The sequence below is a fragment of the Mustela putorius genome, unplaced genomic scaffold, assembly GCF_011764305.1.
Source record: "Mustela putorius furo isolate JIRA1106 unplaced genomic scaffold, ASM1176430v1.1 tig00003988_pilon_pilon_pilon, whole genome shotgun sequence".
Classification (NCBI taxonomy): Eukaryota; Metazoa; Chordata; class Mammalia; order Carnivora; family Mustelidae; genus Mustela; species Mustela putorius.
Genome location: NW_025422127.1, coordinates 1,814,227 through 1,834,643, shown reverse-complemented (window position 1 = coordinate 1,834,643; position 20,417 = coordinate 1,814,227). Strand labels below are relative to the sequence as shown.

Here is a 20,417-nt window from a genome sequence, read left to right as displayed (position 1 = left end):
GTCACTCATGTTTTCACTATGGCATAATCGTATATGTACATTCATTCAAAATAGAAAGAGAAGGTCTTAGCCTCGTATTTAGGAAATCTGTGTTTTAGTTGAAAACATAACACAAATACGCAAAGCTGTATCTAATGAGCAGTATATAAAGAAAACTTAAAGCTACAATGTCTGTGAGATGCTTTAATAATTGTTATCCTCAAAGCCTATACCACCTCTCTAATGCTCCTGTTGAGGATAGGTATTAGTCTCATTTAATACAAAGAAATAAAATAAAACCATTAGCTTGCATCTAGTATATGAGGTAAAATAAGATCACATATTTGAAAGCACTTTGGAACTATACAGATGAATTCTGTTGTTTTTAATTAAGGCATTCTAGGATAAGTTGATCAAACTAGATTTGGAAGGAAAAGTAAGGATATAAATTACTAATGTACAGACGTAGAAGAATGTGACCCAAGGCTGAGGACATTTCTAGGTGCCTTATGCTCGCTCAGAGGCCCACCTCACAGAGCTGCTAGAGGAGGTATGTGACCGGATGAAGGAGTATGGGGAGCAGATTGACCCTTCCACCCACCGCAAGAACTATGTACGTGTAGTGGGCCGGAATGGAGAATCCAATGAACTGGACCTACAGGGCATCCGAATTGATTCAGACATCAGTGGCACTCTCAAGTTTGCGGTGAGCTTTGGGAGTGGGTAGCTGGTTTTTGAAGATTCGGGGAGTTACTGGAGAGCCCAAGTGGCAAGCTCTGCTAACATCCTCCTCCTCCTCCTCTCTGGAGGCTTCTTCTTGCTGCCCTCTCTCACTCATTTCTCCCTTGGGTTGACAGTGTGAGAGCATTGTGGAGGAATATGAGGATGAACTCATTGAATTCTTTTCCCGAGAGGCTGACAATGTTAAAGACAAACTTTGTAGTAAGCGAACAGGTAAACTACTCTTATTTTACTGCCAGTCTTCACAGCCCTTTGGAACCCGGCACATTCCCTAGCATGTTCCTCCACCTCCCGCCCCCATGCCCCATTCTCTGATAGTAGCTCCAGACATGGCTTCTATTACTTATGACTTAGGGACTTGGGTTCTTCCTCTCCATTCTCTTCCTGTCAGCTTTTAGGATTTGTGGCTCCCTCGCCTGAGCTACAGGTGAGAGGATAGTGGGAATGTTTTGTCATTGAAAAGGATATGCTCTGAGAAATGATGGTTGGTGTGTGCTAGTTTGGTTTTGGGTATTTTCTCGATAGTGGCATATATCGATATGAGAGTGGCATTTTCCTTGAAATTGTTATGTGCTATTTGCAGATCTTTGTGACCATGCCCTGCACATATCGCATGATGAGCTTTGAACTACTGGAGCGGCCCAGACTGACAGGCTTGATGGATCACCCCCAGGAGGGGAAGAGGGTGGCAATGCCTTTTATATTATGTTTTTATTGAAATGAACTGAAAAATTGTGAAACCAAAAGTATGAACTGTGTTGTCTTTTCATACCCAGCATTAATCCTTATATTAGGTTTAAAGATAGGGGATTCCCAATAGGAAAGGAAAGGGAAGGAGGAGCTTTGGAAATGGTGAAGTATTTGAAAAGCATGGAGGTAGGAGGAGTCTGAGGCTTTCTTTGTTTTGCCATCTGAGATTCCTGCTGGACTCACAAACTAGATAAGCACTTACCAGTGCTTACTCAGTACCATGTGTTTAGAGACTAATCGTGGTGAGAAGAGGAGCTTCTGTGAATAAGCAAGGGAACATAGGTAAGTGTGTGGTAGTATGGGATTCTAGAAATTACTTGTATTTATACCGATGAAACAAAGTAAGACAGAGCTTGGTCTTGAAATAATGGACATGCATTATTCTCCCCTCCCTGCCCTTCCAGACGGAGGGATCAGCAGTAGCAGACAGAAAGGGGAAATGGATATGATCAACTCATCTGAAACGTAAGGGCTCTATCAGATAGGGAGAGATGAGGTAAGGAGTGTTACTTAACGAAGGCCCTTGCTTACTGACCTAAGCTTTTAGATCTTGATGCCAACTGCAACATTAAAGTATACCTTTATCATCTCCATCTGTCACCCTGGACTGTAAGTCTGTCCCCACTTTTTATGTGTAGAGATTCTGTACTGCATAGGGATGAAAACCTATAGGGATGATACCTTCTATAAGGAGCTTCTAAACACCTCTGATCCAGAGGTGTGTCTCTCTCAGGGTTTGGAATGGAACATTTCTATCCCGGGAATGCCTCAGGGAAAGAACACCTGAATAAACATTTTGAAGACTTTTTAAATTACGCGTTTTAGAATCTAAGAGACTTCGCAGGTCATCTAGTTCACCTCTGCCCATTTTACAGATGAAGAAGCTGAAGCCCAGAGATACCACCAGTCTTGAAGTTCTGTAGTGGCAAAATTGGATCAATAAGCTAATGTTCCCAAGTGTCAGTCTGATCAAATAGAGGTGTAAAGTAGCTTCTATTTTAAATCTTTTTTTCTCTTAATACCTTGCACTAAGCCTGGCACACAAAGTGAACAGGTTCAACGAAGCTTTTTTGTACCACAAATCCCTATGAAATCTAACACATGAACTAGTTCAGAGCAAGTATCCTGATATTAGTTGACAACTAAACTCAGGGTCTAGTGTTAATTCCTTCTTCTCTCATCAGACACAAGAAATGCTGTATCCTGTCAAGTCCATTTTCCAGACCAGCTGTCACTAACCATTTTTTCTATGTTGCATATGAATAATGTTCACATGCTTCATACCCCTGTAGTATACCCAGGATTCTGTCCATTGTTTTGTGTCTGAAAACTTACTCTTCCATCAGAAAGCTTATCAGAAGTCTGAGAATACTCTTATAGGAAACTCGAAATTGTGTTAATGTACAAAAAAGCAAATTATTTACAAGTTTTAATAAAATACTGTTAGCTGACAATAAATTAATAGTGATACACCTCACTAGTCTGTCAAGACACAGCTGTTAAGAACTCTCCTGCCCAAGAATCCTTGCCATTGCTACACAGGGGTGTGTCCTACATAGGGAAGAGTGGACATATTGTCCTTGACTTGATCCTCAGTTAGGAGTTTACACAGTTCTTTATTCATTTCACAGGTTACCACAAGGAATCCACCAATTTATCTGAACCGTTCTGGAGGTTCCCTACAACAAATTATTCTAGCTCATTATTTGGTAGATCAAATAGTAACTTTGCATACCTGATTACACCTTAAGCTTTAGATATCTTCTAAATGAGTTTATCAGTAAAATGTTAGAACTTAAAGAAACATCCTCAGACATAGTATTAAATGAGATCTGGATGTGACTAAGCAAATTTATTATGTGAAAATCTAGTTCTTTAAAAGTTTTAGGGGCTACTGTGTGGCTCAGTCTGTTAAGCGTCTGTCTTCGGCTCAGGTCATCATCCCAGGGTCCTGCATTGAGCCCCGCATCAGGCCCCTGCTCAGTGGGGAGCCTGCTTCTCCCTCTCTCCCTGTTCATGCTCTCCCTTTAAATCACTCAAATAATTAAAATCTTTAAAAATTAAAAAAAAAATTTGATTTAGAGGGGTTTTATGCTATTAAAAAGGATTCAGAGCAGGGATAAGATTATCCTTTAAATATAGGACACGGATGAATCGCAAGGGTAAAAGAACTAGTATATGGTGAATCCTCCTATAACAAGCACATACACCTTATTTAATCTATACAATTCTAACAAATAAATGTTACTCCCATTTTACAGATGAAGAAACTAAGCTCAAAGGGACTGTGTCTTGGGGAGCCAAGACTTCAGTCTTAGTGATCGTCTTACTCCTGGGCCAGTGGTCTTTCTGCTACATTTCACTCCCTATAGTTGAGTCTCCATGTAGTCCCCAGTGCCTGTATACACTAGTACTTTTATTTGTTTGAAAACTACCTCCCAAGTTTGAATACATGCCCTCTGACTCTAATAATCAACACCAAAAAGGCATCATACCTCCTGTAAGCTATTTCTCCAGACTGATTATTCCTTGTAATAAGAAGCCATTCTACCCCTGGTCACTTTAGGTGCTGTTTGTTTTTCCTACCTGTATGTATTCTGGGAGGGTCATGATTTATCCTGTATTTCCAGGTATTAATGTACAAAAGTTTTATAGATAAGTAAGACTATAGTTCTTATTTTGTAAAATACTTCATAGAACACATTGAGCTGGCGTGCCCAGGAGACAGTTAACAATGACTCAGAGTTGCAGCTGATAATTCACAGTCATCACCATATAAACAATACAGCTTAGTAGTTAAGATACAGCTTTAGGCCAATCACAAACTATGATCCTCAGCAGGATACTTTATCTAAACCTTGGTTTTCTGCTCTGTGGAGATCCTATTATCTATATCCCTTAGAGTTGTTGTTGTGAAGATTAATTAAGATAAGGCATGTACCACGTTTAGATAGTACCTAGAAATTTTAAGTATTCAATAAATTTAAGGTATTACTTGTTAAATACAGGAGACCGACTGAAATAGGCAGTTTCAGTTGAAGTTTAGATTGCATTTTCTCACTTACCCTTAGCCACGAGGGGGCACCATTGCCCCTGTCCATTTTAAAAAGAGGTCCTGCCAAGGTCAAGATGACCTCAATTGTCAGCCTTCTATGCATTGCCCCTCTCCTGCGGCACTTAGGTGTATTTGGACCTAAAGCTCATTTGGCTGCTTTAGTTGAGCCAATCCTGCCTTAACTTTCTTCTCTCCTCCCCAGGTCCCACTCACATTTAGAAACTGATTCTAAGCTAGATTCTGGGAAGTAGCATTTAGTCCTTCTCATCCCTGGCCTTTCCCACTGGCTTTATGTTAGTGGATGTCTGGACTAAACAACTTCAAAACAAGTCCATAAAGCCTTTGTAACACTAAACTCCAAAACACAGTGTCAAGAGGCTTAGAGCATCGCTGTTTCCCACCCTCCCTCCAATCATTAGAGCCCCAAAGTAGGTTACCCTTAAAGACACTCAATGATTATCTCTTTGGGGTGGGGGGACACCTGTCTGGTTCACTAGGTAAAGTGAGACTCTTGATCTCAGGGTTCTGAGTTCGAGCCCCACATTGGGCATATATATTACTTAAAAATAAAATCTCTAATGATAATATATAGAATAACAATTATTATTATTATCACTTTGGTAGCCTCACCCTGAGAATGCCTCCTGTCTTTTCGGGGCACTGGAGTTCAAGCTTCTGGTCAGCTGGTTAGTCTCTGTGGATGATTAACCAGAGAGCAGAAATCAGGTCAGACTATTCTAGGGTTAGGAGGAAATCCTCTGTGAGATGCTAAATTGGGAGCAAATATTGATCAGTGGTGCTTTGAAGTCACCGAGAAGGTAGTTGAGGTCAGTGTTCCTTTGGGGCTCTGCTTGGCTTCTCTTTTTGAAGTTCTTTCCTAAGACCTACCTATCTGATCCCCAAGCCAAAGGAGTATTGGTTGGTAGGTGTGAAGCTAGTCCAAGGTAACTTGGGAAGAGAAAATGGTGGTTTTCCTTCTCTTTCCCCAACTCCAAAATATAAACTAGTTTCTTTATAAAGTAGGTCTATCTAAACCTGGTTAAATGGCACTGAGACTTCTGAATCTTATTACCGCTATGTGAAGAGATAAAAGGACTGTTCATTTGGGGCCTGGATTATAGATAAGGTGTCCTGGTCCTTGGGTCAGTTCTCTGCCCCTTGGTCAATGACAATGATATTCTTGGGCAGTAGAAAGGTTCTAAGGTTCTTCTTGTCTAGCTAGAGGAGTTAGTCAAGAGTGATGTGGAAGGTCACTTTAGTACTGTGGTTCATTTAATGGTCTCTGGGAAGCATATGATAAGGGTATATAGAAGACAGCCAAGTAAGAGAAGGGGTCCAGAGGCCCAGTGGGAGTGATGTGACAAAAAGAGAGGGTGCTTAATGCCTGATTTTGAATGTGGGGTAGTCTGCAGCTTTTGATCTTATGGCTAGATGGGTGGGCTGGCTGCATGGGTTCATGTGACTGGAGTGGCAATGAGAATAATGCCCAGGACCTAGAGGTTCTAGCCTGTGATGGAAACCCATGTTTTGTTTTATTTATTTTTTATTATTATTTCTTTTTATGATTTTGTTTAAGTAATTTCTACACCCAAGATAAGGCTCCAGCCTACAACCCCGATATCAATAGTGGCATGATCCACCGACTGAGCCAGCCAAGTGCCCTTGGCATTTGTAAGACTTCAATTTCCCTACACTGGATGCCAAACTGACAGCCCATAAACAGCACTGGATACTCAGGCTCCTGCCTTTGCTTTCATTCTCCACATATTGGGGTCTGTTCGTACCTATTAATACCATGGCCTCTGCTGACCTCAAATTGTCACCAGGCAGCCAACTCTGGCATCATAGCTTCTGTCCACGTGACGTCACCTCTATGGCCATTAAGTCATTGACCAAAGACATTCATCACGAAATCGTGCCAATGGGTAGGAGGAGCAGTAAATGATCAGTAGCTGTGATAGAATATTAAGGGATTGGCTTCCGAGGGCCTTCTAAGGTCGGAGTCCTTGGGACCTTTTTCTCTCATATTCACCTCAGAACAAACCCCAAATGTATTAAAGGCAAGAAGGGAAGCCTAAGAAGGAAGTTAACTGACTTATCAGGCACTTATTTAGTCACCTACACGTCGCCCCCACCCCGCGCGCCCATCCCTAATTAGCCTAACCCAGGCGATCCAATCCTGCCCTCCACAACTGCTGTCAACGGCTCAGGTCCCGCCCCCACATACACCGGACCAATGGCCGAGCCCGAGGCGAGTCCCCTGAGAGGGGCGGGAGCGAGTTCGGGCAGTGGGCGGGGCCTCACTGAGGACCCCGGGCTGGGCGCCGCCGCCGGTTTGTCTACCCTTTCCCTCAGCCACCTCCTTTCAACCTTGTCCACCCGTCGGCGCGGCCTTTGGTGCAGCGGCTGCAGCTCCCGTTCTTGCCGCAGCGCTTTCCCCTCCTTCCCTCCCCGCCAGATCCCCGAGTTCGCCCGTCATGGCTTTACTCACTGCGGCCGCCCGGCTCTTGGGAGCCAAGGTGAGCAACTATGGGAGGGAGCGCGCGGCCCCAGGGTGGGGCTGAGGCGACTGCAGGCCCTCCAGCGCGGGGTCTCCCTCCCCTACCCAGACGCACCCCCGCGAGCCTTAAAGGGGCCCTGCTCTTGGCTGGTCGCCAGCCCTCTGTGGGGCTCTCAGGACCATGTGCTACGCTGGCCTTCTGCGCCTGGGGGTGAAGAGAGCCCTGCCCGCCCCCGGCGTGCGGTCTTGGGCGGGTGGAGAGCTCGGACCCTACAGACACCCGCATGTCTAGGGTGGAAGAGCCATGTAAAAAAAGGGAGCTGCCAGTGGAGAACATAGGTGTTCTGTTCCATTGGAGTTAGGGAAGAGGCCTGCTTGGAGGAGGGGGTGCGGGGTTAGGAGAAGTGGCAGGAGTGAACAGATGTGCTCACTGTCCCAGGGCCAGAGATGGAGCAGTGACTAATTTCGGCTTCCGCCTTGTAGAGAGAGCCTTGTCGGTTTCTAAACTGCCTTTTTCCATTTCACCAACCCAATTTTTGAAGCTTTCAGGGACCAAGCTTTAGTAGTTCCTGCTAGTGGAGTGGGACTCAGGTCCTCTTTGTCCTTGGGACTCTTGCACTTACTCTTCACATAGGAGGAGCTTGGGTAGGGTGGAGCCCTTCTGTAAGACCTTCTGCATGGTTATCACATATGATTGGAGAAAGAACCAGAAAGATTGTTCCTTCAAACTGCAGGCCAATTAAGTGAAGATACTGGGCAGGATACAGTACTGCTAAAGTCACATGACCTACTACTACTTGCTCGCTCAGGTTTAGCTATTGCTTTTAAGTCTACCCAGGAGAGAGTCCATTCTTTGAGGCCCTAATTTATTTGAATTTTGTTAACTTTGGATCATAGGAATCTTGTTGCAGGTAATGGTGCTTTAAATTTCAGATTGCCAGGACTTTTGTCTCTGGGTAACTTAGCTCTTTAAATAGAGAAACTTCTCTGTTAAGGGGGGAGTCCCAGTCCTCTCAATCCAGGCAGGGACAGTCCCACAAGTGACCTTGACTTCTGCAAAGAGTTTATACTTTCTCTTCTGCAGATTAAAGCTGCCAGCACCTGAAGGAAAGGAAAATCTTAGAATGGTTTTGCGTGTTATATTGCATGGTTGGCAGATAAGGTGAAGCCTGTAGAATTTACACTGGGGTTCTTCCAGGTACCCAGCAGCAAGGTGGAGGCTGATCATTTGGGAGACACTTGTCTTACTTGACTGTTGCTTCTTCTGCTGCCAGGGAACAGGGTAAGGAAGCCTCTTGGGAAATGAAGCAAGTTCTAGATAGTGTTTTGGCAGAATAGGGGACATGACACTATAATTAGCTCATTCCAGAGCTCCTAACCCAGACCACATAGATAATCTAACTCTTCAGTGAATTTGAAAAAGCTTTTAGAATTTACCTTTTGAATTTACTTTATCTTGTAAGCCTCTGGGGAAGTCCAGAAAGCTTTTGGGGTGACTACATAATTGTAGAATCATTATTGTTTTGTTTACTTCACTGTTATATATGAACCTGAGGATCCCAGTAACTTGGAAGCTATTTGAAGGCTTTGACCCTTAAAACGAGCAAAGCCCAAAAAATGCAGGAGTGGAAATTTCCTGAGATCTAAGTAGAATGACCAGGATACCAGGAAGCCTGTTCAGTTTGTCAGCATTGTTAGTACCTACCTGTGTTTTCCAGATTTGCAGCTTAAGTGGTACTCAGTTTTACTTTTGCTGGTAAGTGTTAAGGTAGGCTTTGAAAGGCAAAAATAAATGGTTTTCTGATCTGGAAGAACTGACACCTACCACTTTGATTCTCAAGGTCAGATATAGTTTCACTTTTCTCAGAAGACTTTTTTTTTTTTTAAACCTTGCTAGGTGACACAAATGCCAGTCATTGTTGTGTTGTTCCACCTAACTTACTTTTAGGTAATTCAATGAACACCTGAATTGGAAAAAGACGAATTCAGAGCTTCCAGATTATTTGATTTCTTATTTACCCAAGTGAACTTATAATTAGCAGTGACCTTAGTATCAGCTGTGGGTGCCTTAGCTTTGTGATGTATTACTTTTTCACATGTGATCTGGGTTTGGATTTGGGTTGGGAGTTAGAGTATGGCTACCAATTCACTTCTGGACTCTTAACACCAGTGTGACTTAACAAATTCTAGTTACTTCCTGTACCATTGAGAATTGCTCTTCCAAGCTAGGATGTTCAATGATTTTGAGAAAATCAAGACAAAAGTATTTTTATGTTATTTCTAGACCTTTTCAAGACACTTAAATGAATACCCATTAATTCCTTTATAGTAGACCCACACCACTGAGCATTTATATAAATCGTAGTCTGAGGGGCGCCTGGGTGGCTCAGTGGGTTAAGCCACTGCCTTCAGCTCGGGTCATGATCTCAGGTCCTGGGATTGAGTCCCACATTGGGCTCTCTGTTAAGCGGGGAACCTGCTTCCCCCTCTCTGTCCGCCTGCCTCTGCCTACTTGTGAACTCTCTGTCAAATAAATAAATAAAAATCTTAAAAAAAAAAATCCTATTCTGAAATTGGGTTCAACAAAACTAAGTCAGTTTTTTCTGTGAAATGTTAGTTAGGCTTACAGCCCAGAACTTTTATTTTTATTTTTATTTTTTAAACATTTTTTTAAAGTTTATTTATTTAAGTAATCTCTACACCCAACATAGGGCTTGAACCCACGACCCCAAGATCAAAAGAGTCATATGCTCTTCCAACTAAACCAGCCAGGCACCCTTTACAGTCTAGAACTTTTTTTTTTAAATGTTTTTTTTTAAAGATTTTATTTATTTATTTGACAGAGAGAGATCACAAGTAGGCAGAGAGGCAGGCAGAGAGAGAGGGGGAAGCAGGCTCCCTGCTGAGCAGAGAGCCGGATGCGGGACTCGATCCCAGGACCCTGAGATCATGACCTGAGCCAAAGGCAGCGGCTTAACCTACTGAGCCACCCAGGCGCCCTACAGCCTAGAACTTTTTTTTTTTTTAAGATTTTATTTGTTTATTTGACAGAGATCACAGTAGACAGAGAGGCAGGCAGAGAGAGAGAGGGAAGCAGGCTCCCTGCTGAGCAGAAAGCCCGATGTGGGACTCGATCCCAGGACCCTGAGATCATGACCTGAGCCGAAGGCAGCGGCTTAACCCACTGAGCCACCCAGGTGCCCCCAGCCTAGAACTTTTAAAGGCAGGTGCCCACATCTGTATATCTTAACTTTGATTATTAGCCTACCCAAAGTGATGTCAGTTCCTTGATGCTTACTAGGTGGGCTAAAGATAAAAAATAGAAAGTAAAGCCTCCTCATGTGCTAATGGTGGGATGATTGCATTTGTCCTTCCTAGTGGCCTTTAGATTGGTAACAGATGAATATATGGGTATGAGGAAGCAGTGAGGTGAGCAGTGCTGAAGTAGATCATTAGATGGGAACGCTGGCATTTCTGTTTCTTAGAATCCAAGTGGGCAGAAGGCAGGAAGCCAGATGTGGTACATCTCTCTAAAGCTACTCCGTAATTCTTTTTGCCCTGTTTCAGTGCTTTATGCAATAGAGTTGAGTAGGTCAGTGAAGTTTGAAACAGTGAAGCAAAGCTAACAATGGGTTTCTGAATATTTGAGGGGCTTTCAGTTTTTTCCTCAACTGCCCAAATTCTTTTTTTTTTTCCCTTCAGTTTTTGTTTTTAAGCAATCTCTATGTGGGGCACGAATTCATGACCCCAAGATCAAGAGTTGCACACCCATGACTGAGCCAGTGCTCCTGAACTGCCCAAATTCTTTAGGTCCCTGTATTTCTTTCTTTCTTTCTTTTTTTAAGATTTTATTTATTAATTTGAGAGCGAGCGAGCATGAGAGAGCAGGGTGAGGGGCAGAGGGAGAAACAGACTCCTCACTGAGCAAGGAGCCTGAAGTGGGGCCTGATCTAGGGACTCCAGGATCATGGCCTGAGCTGAAAGCAGATGCCCATCCTCCGGAGCCACCCAGGCACCCCTAGATCCCTGTATTTCTTTTTCTTTTCTTTTTCTTTTTTTTTTTTTTAAAGATTTTATTTATTTATTTGACAGAGATCACAAGTAGGCAGAGAGAGAGGGAGGGAAGCAGGCTCCCCAGCGAGCAGAGAGCTGGATGCGGGGCTCAATCCCAGACTCTGGGATCATGACCTGAGCCAGAGGCAGAGGCTTTAACCCACTGAGCCACCCAGGCGCCCCATAGATCCCTGTATTTCTTTTAACACATTATCATTTTGAAAGTTCTTGGGGTGCCTGGGTGGCTAAGTTGTTTAATCACCTGATTCTTGATTTTTTTAAAAAAAGATTTTATTTATTTATTTGACAGAGAGAGATCACAAGTAGGCAGAGAGAGAGAGAGGAGGAAGCAGGCTCCCCGCTGAGCAGAGAGCCCGATGCAGGACTCGATCTCAGGACCCTGAGATCATGACCCGAGCCAAAGGCAGCAGCTTAACCCACTGAGCCACCCAGGCACCCTGATTCTTGATTTTGACTCAGGTCATGATCTCAGGGTTATGAGATCAAGCCCCAAGTTGGGCTCAGTGCTGGACATGGAGCCTGCTTGAGATTCTTTCTCTCTCCTTCACCCCCACTAAGAAAAAGGAATGAAAAATAATAAATAGGGGCACCTGGGTGGCTCAGTTGGTTGAGCATCTCCCTTGGGCTCAGGTCATGATCCTGGGATCCCAGGTTTGAGCCCTATGTTGGGCTCCATGCTAAGTGGGGAGTGTGCTTCTCCCTCTGCCCTTCATCCCACTTGTGCTCTTTCTCTCGCTGTCTCTATCCCTCTTTCGTATAAATAAGTAAATAAATAAATCTAAGAAATATATTAAAAGAAGAAAAATAGGGGCGCCTGGGTGGCTTAGTGGGTTAGGTCGCTGCCTTCGGCTCAGGTCATGATCTCAGGGTCCTGGGATCAAGTCCCACATCGGGCTCTCTGCTCGGCGGGGAGCCTGCTTCCTCCTCTCTCTCTCTCTGCCTGCCTCTCTGTCTACTTGTGATCTCTCTCTGTCAAATAAATAAATAAAATCTTTAAAAAAAATAAAAGAAGAAAAATAATAATTAAAAAATGAAAGTTCTGTAAGTTCACAGTGGGCATCATCACGTGGGTTACCTGTTCACATTGCACGTTCATGAATCCTGTCTTCCAGATTCTTGTTCAGCAACATTGAGATGGGATCTGGAAACTTGTTTGTTGTTTTGTTTTGTTTTTCAAGGACTTCTGTTGACTGATAGTGCCTTGTGGTCCCCTTCTGTTGGGCCAGTAAAGCCACATGCAGGACTTTTTATTTGCAACTTGGAGAATGTATATATGAAATTTTTGAGTATTTGGGCTTTTTTTGATTATTATTACTATTATTATTTTTAAAGATTTTATTTATTTATTTATTTATTTGACAGAGATCACAAGCCGGCAGAGAGGCAGGCAGAGAGAGAGAGAGAGAGGAGGAAGCAGGCTTCCCGCTGAGCAGAGAGCTCGATGTGGGGCTCGATCCCAGGACCCTGGGACCATGACCTGAGCCAAAGGCAGAGGCTCTAACCCACTGAGCCATCCAGGCGCCCCTTTGTGATTATTTTTAAAATGGACTTCAAAAGTGACTATTTTAAGCAATAGTTCATTAGGCTATTCTCTCTAGGTTTGTTTACCTAGGCCTTTTTTCAAATGCCTTTAGAAAAGTTTCTTGGGATGCCTGGATGGCTCAGTCGGTTCATGTCCAACTCAGTTGTACGATCCCAAAGTCCTGGGATCAAGTCCTGCATTGGGCTTCTTGCTTAGCAAAGAGCCTGCTTCTCTCTCTGCCTGCCACTCCCCCTGCTTGTGTGTGCTCTCTCTTTCTCTCTCTGGTAAATAAAATCTTAGAAAGAAAGAAAGGGAAGTTTCTTGTAAATTTCTGAACCAAAGTGCTAGGCACTAAAATTTGTTTACTCCTGGTAGAAGTGAGAGCAGTTTCTCATTCCCCAAAAACTAGTAGGACAGCAGATCCTGTAGACTATATTCAGTAGTATATATGTAATGTGTATAGAATAAGTAGATGTTCAGAAAATATTTGTTAAAGAATGGTAAGGATTTCTTTTCTTTTCTTTTTTAAGATTTTATTTATTTATTCAACAGAGAGAGATCACAAGTAAGCAGAGCAGCAGGCAGAGGGAAAAGGAGAAGCAGGCTTTCCGCTGAGCAGGGAGCCCAATGCGCAGCTCGATCCCAGGACCCTGGGATCATGACCAGAGCCAAAGGCAGATGGTTAACTGACTGAGCCACCCAGGCGCCCCAAGGATTTCTATTGAAAGGAAAATTAGGACTCTTGATTCTTTTCTGAGGTCTTTGGTGGTCTTCCTTGGAGTAAATCTTTAGGGAAGAGTCTGTTAGAAAATGACAGTTATGTAGAATCATTAAGGAAACTACTGTGAGTATGAAGGGGATCAAAGTATGAAATCTGAAGATTGCTGTGCTGGGGCTATTAAGTGGGCTGACCAAGTAGTGCAGGCCGCCTTCCAGTATCACCATAGTGAAACATAGATGTTAAAAGGCTTTAGTTCTCTGACCTGGTTTTGGGGAGAGAGGAGCCTTTGTCCTATGTGTGTTCTTTTTCCCTTAATGCAAGTTGTTCCTTCTGCATTGGAAGCCTTTGCAGCACAAGATTTTTCCTGCCAGTTATTAGTGCATTATGTTTGCTTCATCAACTAAGCCAGTTCTGGCTTGGCAAGTTCTGATCTTTTTTTTTTTTTTTAAATGAAGGACAAGGGCTCTATTAAAATCAGGAGCATCTTTCTCAGGCTTCTAATGTTGGAGCTCTTAAATATGTTGCAGGACACGTTCTAAATGTGCCTGGGATGGAGTACCAAAGAAAATTTGGCTCTTCCCCTTTGAAGTAAAGGTCCTAGGTGTGGATCAATGATGGTAATAGCATGAGAGAGAAAGAACCACTTTTTAAAGTACTTATTCAAATAGGATTCCTTTGTTCCTAGAATTTTAGGGCAGAGGAAGTAGTTTCAGATGATTTTTGGTGATTCGGCTAACCCTATTCCAGAAATACCCTAAGTTTTATAGGCAAGTCTTTGGCATGGCAGAATTTCCTGCATTATTTATTTGATTAGTCCTTTCTTCTCTTGGCCCTTTATGATAGTGCATTTCCATCAATAATAGCAAACTCACTAGGAGAGTTCTTGCAAGGGGTGGCAGCATTTGAGGTTTGACAAAGCCTCTTAGTGGTTATAATACCCCTACCCCCACCCTGCAGAGAATCCTGGCTGTTAGGCACATGAGCCAGGCCCTTGTCTTTGGAAGCAGCTGTCTCCATCTCCTCATGAAGGAGCTGACCTATTGAATGAGGTGACTCCCTGATTCACCTGACAGCTGCTGTTGCAGTAGGGTGACTCTACACGTGGCCTGCCTCCAGAAGGCAAAAGCCTAGTTGCCACACCTTGGAGTTAGGGGGAGGAGCTGGTAGGTGAAAGTTCAGGGATGACTCAGAAGTTTGTATCTGCCTGTTCCATCAGTGAGTATAGTCTGAATGCCCTATACAAAGCTATTCAGCAGGTTTCTTTGGCAGCTAGGAGATAGAGAACTGAGGTGTGTAGCCTTGGGTAGAACAGTCCTCCAGTATCTCCTTTCTAGTTGTCTGTTCTGCTGGGTAGTTCAATTTGTTTTCTTTCCTTGAGGCCCTTAAAAAGGAAATCAGGGCTTTATTTCCTGTTCTACAGGTAGAGAGAATTATCCATTTACCCCTTGCTCAGGTCTGACTGCCTCTTTCCTGGAATCCAACTACAGGAGAGGGTAGTGACACTTGACATGGTCGGTAATAGGCCAACACTTTCCTGACACACATATTTATTTCATTTCATTTCATTTCATTTTTTATTTTTAAAAGATTTTATCCATGTATTTGACAGAGAGAGAGAGCACAATCAGGCAGAGGGAGAGAGAGAAGCAGGCTCCCCACTGAGCAGGGAGCCCGACGTGGGGCCCAATCCCAGAACCCCAGGATCCTAACCTGAGCTGAAGGCAGCCACCCAACTGTCTAAGCCACCCAGGCACCCCAGAGACACATATTTATTGGAGCTTACTTATGTATAAGGCACTGTTCTAGATGCTTTCTTGCAGATTGTTTTGTACAGTCTACTTATCTACCCCAGAATTGGCTTTATTATTACCAATTTAGAGGTGTGAAACCTGAGACCTAGAAGTTAGGTCATATAGCCAAGGTAACACAGCAAGGTAGTGGCAGAACCTGGACTTAAGACTGATCCTTAGTAATTGTATATCCTAGGGTCTACATTTTATCCTTCTGTTCCATTGCTTAACACTTTAGACCATGTATGTATCTCAAACTTTATTGTTCATATAGATCACCTTTTGAGCTTATTAAACTGCAGATTTGGATGCAGTAGGTCTGAGGTGAGGCCCAAGATTCTGCATTTCTGACAAGCTCCAGGTAATGCTAATGCTACTAGCTGGGCAGTCATATTTTAAAGACTTTTTTTTTTTTTTTTTTTAATTTATTTGACAGGGACCACAAGTAGGCAGAGAGGCAGGCAGAGAGAGAGAGAGAGGAGAAAGCAGGCTCCCCAGTGAGCAGAGATCCCGATGTAGGGCTCGATCCCAGGACTCTGGGATCATGACCTGGGCCGAAGACAAAGGCTTTAACCCACTGAGCCACCCAGGCTCCCCTAGGCAGTTATATTTTAAATAGCAAGGCTTTTGAGTACCTTTACATATGTCCTTATTAGACTTATCAGACTTTGAGCTAAGTAGCTTGAGTGTTATTCTAAATATGGAGAAGGAAAGGAAAACAATACAGTTTACCCTTGAGCAACATAGTTTGAACTGTGCTGGTCCACTTACATGTGGCTTTTTTATAGTACAGTACTGGAAATATGTTTTTTTCCTTATGATTTTCTTAGTAACATTTTCTCTAGCTTTTTTATAAGAATACAGTATATAATATATGTAACATACAAGATAGGTATGAATAGACTTTATATTATCAATAAAGCTTCTCAACAGTAGGCTATTAGTAGTTAAATTTGGGGAGAGTCAAGAGTTATATCTAGATTTTTGACTGCATGGGGGTGGGTTGGGGGAAGGTCTGTATCCCTAATTCCTGTATTGTTCAAGAGTCAACGGTAGTTAGTTGTTTTGCCTTGGATGTCTGTTATTTCATAATGGAGCTGTAGCTAAACCCAGGTTTCCTTTCCAAATTCCAAGTTATGTGCTCTGTCTTCTACATCAATAGATAAAATTGTTCTAACTTGAATTTTTCCTATTCTACCCTTTTCAGTGGTTAAATCATGAATTGCTGCCTTTATTTTTTTTTTAATATTTTATTTATTTATTTGACAGAGAGAGAGATCACAAGTAGGCAGAGAGGTAAGCAGAGAGAGAGGAGGAAGCAGGCTCTCTGCTGAGTAGAGAGCCTGATATGGGGCTCGATCCCAGGACCCTGAGATCATGACCTGAGCCGAAGGCAGAGGCTTAACCCACTGAGCCACCCAGGCGCCCCGAATTGCTGCCTTTAAAATCCTTTTAATTTCTTTAGTTTTCGTGGTTAGCTAAAAATATGACTAATCCTGATGCTGAAGGGTGTGAGAAAATTGACATACTGTTTAATTTTATAATTTTTAAAGGATTTTATTATTTATTTGATAGACAGAGATCACAAGTAGGCAGAGAGCCAGGCAGAGAGAGAGGGAGCAGGTTCCCTACGGAGCAGAGAGCCCAGTGCGGGGCTCGATCCCAAGGATGCTGGGATCATGACCTGAGCGGAAGGCAGAGGCTTTAACCCACTGAGCTACCCAGGCACCCCTAATTTTATAATTATTTTATAACAAATGCAGAATATTTGCTTTAGGCCAGATGTCATTTTAAGTGCTTTTTAAGTATTGACTTAATTAATCCTCACAGCAGTCCTTTGAAATAGGTACTATTATTGTTCCCATTTTATAGATAAGGAAATCGAGGCATAGAAACATTAAATGACTTGGCTGGAATCACGCAGGTGATAAGTGGCAAAAAAGGGCTTTAGAAATAGAATATACTGGCTTTATTCTATAGTTACATAGCCATGCTATCCACAAACTAGTGTTGCTTTGCAAATTGGAGTTCTGGCTAAGAAGTGTTGCAGATGGAGATCAGGAATAGTAGAGATCATCCCTCTAAGTTACTCCTGAAGCTCCTCACATGAAATGGCAAAGATACTCTGTATAAATAAAGGTAATGAAGACTTCACTGATGTTGGAAGTGGGGTGATAGTTTAGTTCTCAGTTTCTCTTCCTATGCATTCTCCTAAAGTAGCATTCATATAAATAGATCTGAGAAATGAATATAACAAAGCAGCAGTCATGACCCATCTGATTCCTTTGAATGGTGTCTCATCTCACAGTCTTGTTAGGTGATCTGCCTTCCTTTTCTTTCTGATTTCCTCATTTTTTGCTGTTTTTTGTTTGTTTTATCTTGAAGTAAAAGAAGAGGGCAGCTCATTAATTCTAGCAGTTCTCTCACAAGGAGGAAAGAAACTATTTTTGTTCTGTTTTACTTCATATTCGTGGAAGAAAGGACTTCAGCCTGAGGGAATTCCATTTTCCTCTTTTTTTTTTTTTCTAAGATTTTATTTATTTGAGAGAGCATGAGCAGGGGACAGGGTCCGAGGGAGAAGGACAAGCAGATTTCCTGCTGAGTGCAGAGCCCAGTGTGGGGCTCGATCCCAGAACCCTGAGATCATGACCTGAGCTGAAGTCAGATGCTTAACTGAGTGAACCATCCAGGCACCCCTCCATTTTCATCTAAATTAAGATGTGGACAGTCACTCTTTGTTGACCTTGGATAGGTTTTTTTTTTTACCCCCGTAAGATTTAACCTTAAAATACAGCCAGCCAGCTATTGTAGAAACTTTTTTTTCTTTTAAGATTTTTTTTTTTACTTTTTTTTCAAGATTTTATTTATTTATTCGACAGAGAGCATAAGCAAGGGGAGCCGCAGAGGGAGAGGGAGAAGCAGGCTCCCCAAGGAGCAGGGAGCCCGACGCAGGGCTCAATCCCAGGACCCTGGGATCACCACCCAAGCTGAAGGCAGATGCCTAACCAATTGAGCCACACCAGGTGTCCCTAAATATTTTATTTATTTTATTTCTAAAATATTTTATTTATTTGTATGACAGAGAGAGAGACAACAAGAGCAGGAACATAAGCAGGGGGAGTGGGAGAGGGAAAGCAGGCTTCCCACTGAGTAGGAAGTCCGATGTGGGGCTCCATCCCAGGACTCTGGGATCATGACCTGAGCCAAAGGCAGATGTTTTACCATCTGAGCCACCCAGGTGCCCCAAAGATTGTACTTTTAAGTAATCTCTACACCCAACATGGAGCAGAACTCACAATCCCCCAGATCAAGAGTCAGATCTCAGAGTCCTGGGATCAAGCCCCACATTGGGCTCTCTGCTCAGCAGGGAGCCTGCTTCCTCCTCTCTCTCTCTGCCTGCCTCTCTGCCTACTTGTAATCTCTGTCTGTCAAATAAATAAATAAAATCTTTAAAAAAAAAAAAAAGAGTCAGATGCTCTACCAACTGAGCCAGCAGGGTACCCTGACGTTATAGAAACTTAAAGATGATTTAAAAGTGGAAAAATGGGACGCCTGGGTGGCTCAGTTGGTTGGGCAGCTGCCTTCGGCTCAGGTCATGATCCCAGCGTCCTGGGATCGAGTCCCACATCGGGCTCCTTGCTCAGCAGGGAGCCTGCTTCTCCCTCTGCCTCTGCCTGCCATTCTGTCTGCCTGTGCTCGCTCTCTCCCCTTCTCTCTCTCTGATAAATAAATAAAATCTTTAAATAATAATAATAATAATAATAAAAGTGGAAAAATTATTTATGAGGAGATTTTAACATCTTTCTTCTCTAAGATGATATGTGCCCCTGTAGCCTTTTTAGAACCAAACTGCCACACCAACCAACCAACCAACCACAGTTGAATGGTCTGCTGCAGGGCTGATACAGTCTCTGGGAGGTGGCCCTTTTATAACAGGGGAACTGTGGGACCACAGAGCGTGGAATAGAACTTACTCTCATGTTTTCTCTTGTTCACTTTTTGGTGACTAGTTAGAAAAGGTAAAATTATTTCTTAGGTGTTAGGTCAAATTCCCATTTGCCCCATGTAGGGTGAAGAGACTAAAGGCCTATTTGTGCCACCTACTTTTGCCCAGATGGTCTTCAGTGAACCAGAAGAGACTCTTTAGGAAGTTAATGAAAGGAGTTAAAGACAGTCCTGGTTAACAAAGCTGAGGCAGCCCCCTTTACTTTAGGGGCATAGTAACTTACCTTGTACTCTCTGAATTTAGCTTTGAATTCGTTTGTTTGTTTTAAATTTTTTAAATTTTTTTAACCTTGTTAGTTTTTGAAGATTTTATTTATATTAGAGGGAGGCTGCATGTGTGGAAGATGGGAGGCGGGCAGAGGGAGAGACAATCTCAAGTAGTCTCCACACTCTTGATTTTGGCTCAGGTCATGATCTCAGGGTGGTGGGATCAAGCCCCAGTTGGCTCTGTACTTGGCGCATAATCTGCTTAAGATTCTCTCTCCCTTGGGGCGCCTGCGTGGTTCAGTGGGTTAAAGCCTCTGCCTTCGGCTCAGGTCATGATCCCAGGGTCCTGGGATTGAGCCCCGAATCGGGCTCTCTGCTCATCAGGGAGCCTGCTTCCCTTCCTCTGTCTGCCTGCCTCTCTGCCTACCTGTGATCTCTGTCTGTCAAATAAATAAATAAAATCTTTAAAAAAAAAAAAAGCCTCTGCCTTTGGTTCAGGTCATGATCCCAGGGTCCCGGGATCAAGCCCCACGTCCGGCTCTCTCGGCAGAGAGCCTGCTTCGCCCTCTCTCTGACTGCCTCTCTGCCTATTTGTGATCTCTCTCTCTGTGTCAAATAAATAAATAAAATCTTAAAAAAAAGAAGAAAAGATTCTCTCTCCCTCACCCTTTCCCCCTCCCCCTTCTCTAAAACAAAACAAAACAAGCAAACAAACAAAAAACACAGCTTTTCTGAAGGATCTCTTCCCTTTTCAGCTCTCCCTGATGCCCCAACAGAAGGTGGAATACTAAATTCTAAAAAATCTCCAGCCTTTCTGAACTCTCACCTTAGGCGTGTGGTGTTTTAGAACTTACACAGTACTATGGCTTCAAATGATTTTCAACACAATCAAACAACAGTGCAGTAGTTACTACAAGAAAAGGTGTATCTGGCCTTTTGGCAAAAAGAAGAAAGGTTTGATCTTGCTACTGGATTAGTTTGTCTGTGTATGTAATTTTTTTAGTTTGCAAAGTGCTTTCACAATATTGTAATTTAATTATCACAAGACAACCTATGAGATATGTGGTGGGTAT

The 20,417-nt window shown here is 43.0% G+C and overlaps 1 protein-coding gene across 5 annotated transcripts in view; it reads left to right on the top strand.

Moving 5' to 3' along the window:
- The window catches only part of LOC101686728 (protein canopy homolog 2), a 37,109-nt gene that overhangs the window by 1,555 nt on the left and 15,137 nt on the right, over positions 1 to 20,417 (top strand). The window contains exons 4-6 of one of the 5 annotated variants that reach the window (XM_013046192.2): positions 482 to 685; positions 837 to 933; positions 1,304 to 1,466. The exons of 3 other annotated variants lie outside the window; for them this stretch is intronic. In XM_013046192.2, coding sequence (XP_012901646.1) covers positions 482 to 685; positions 837 to 933; positions 1,304 to 1,347 — 345 coding nt within the window. In that variant the 3' untranslated portion in view covers positions 1,348 to 1,466. Of the gene's footprint in view, positions 1 to 481; positions 686 to 836; positions 934 to 1,303; positions 1,467 to 6,811; positions 7,045 to 20,417 lie in introns of those variants that run through there. One more of the 5 variants, XM_004773115.2, reaches the window with a different exon arrangement.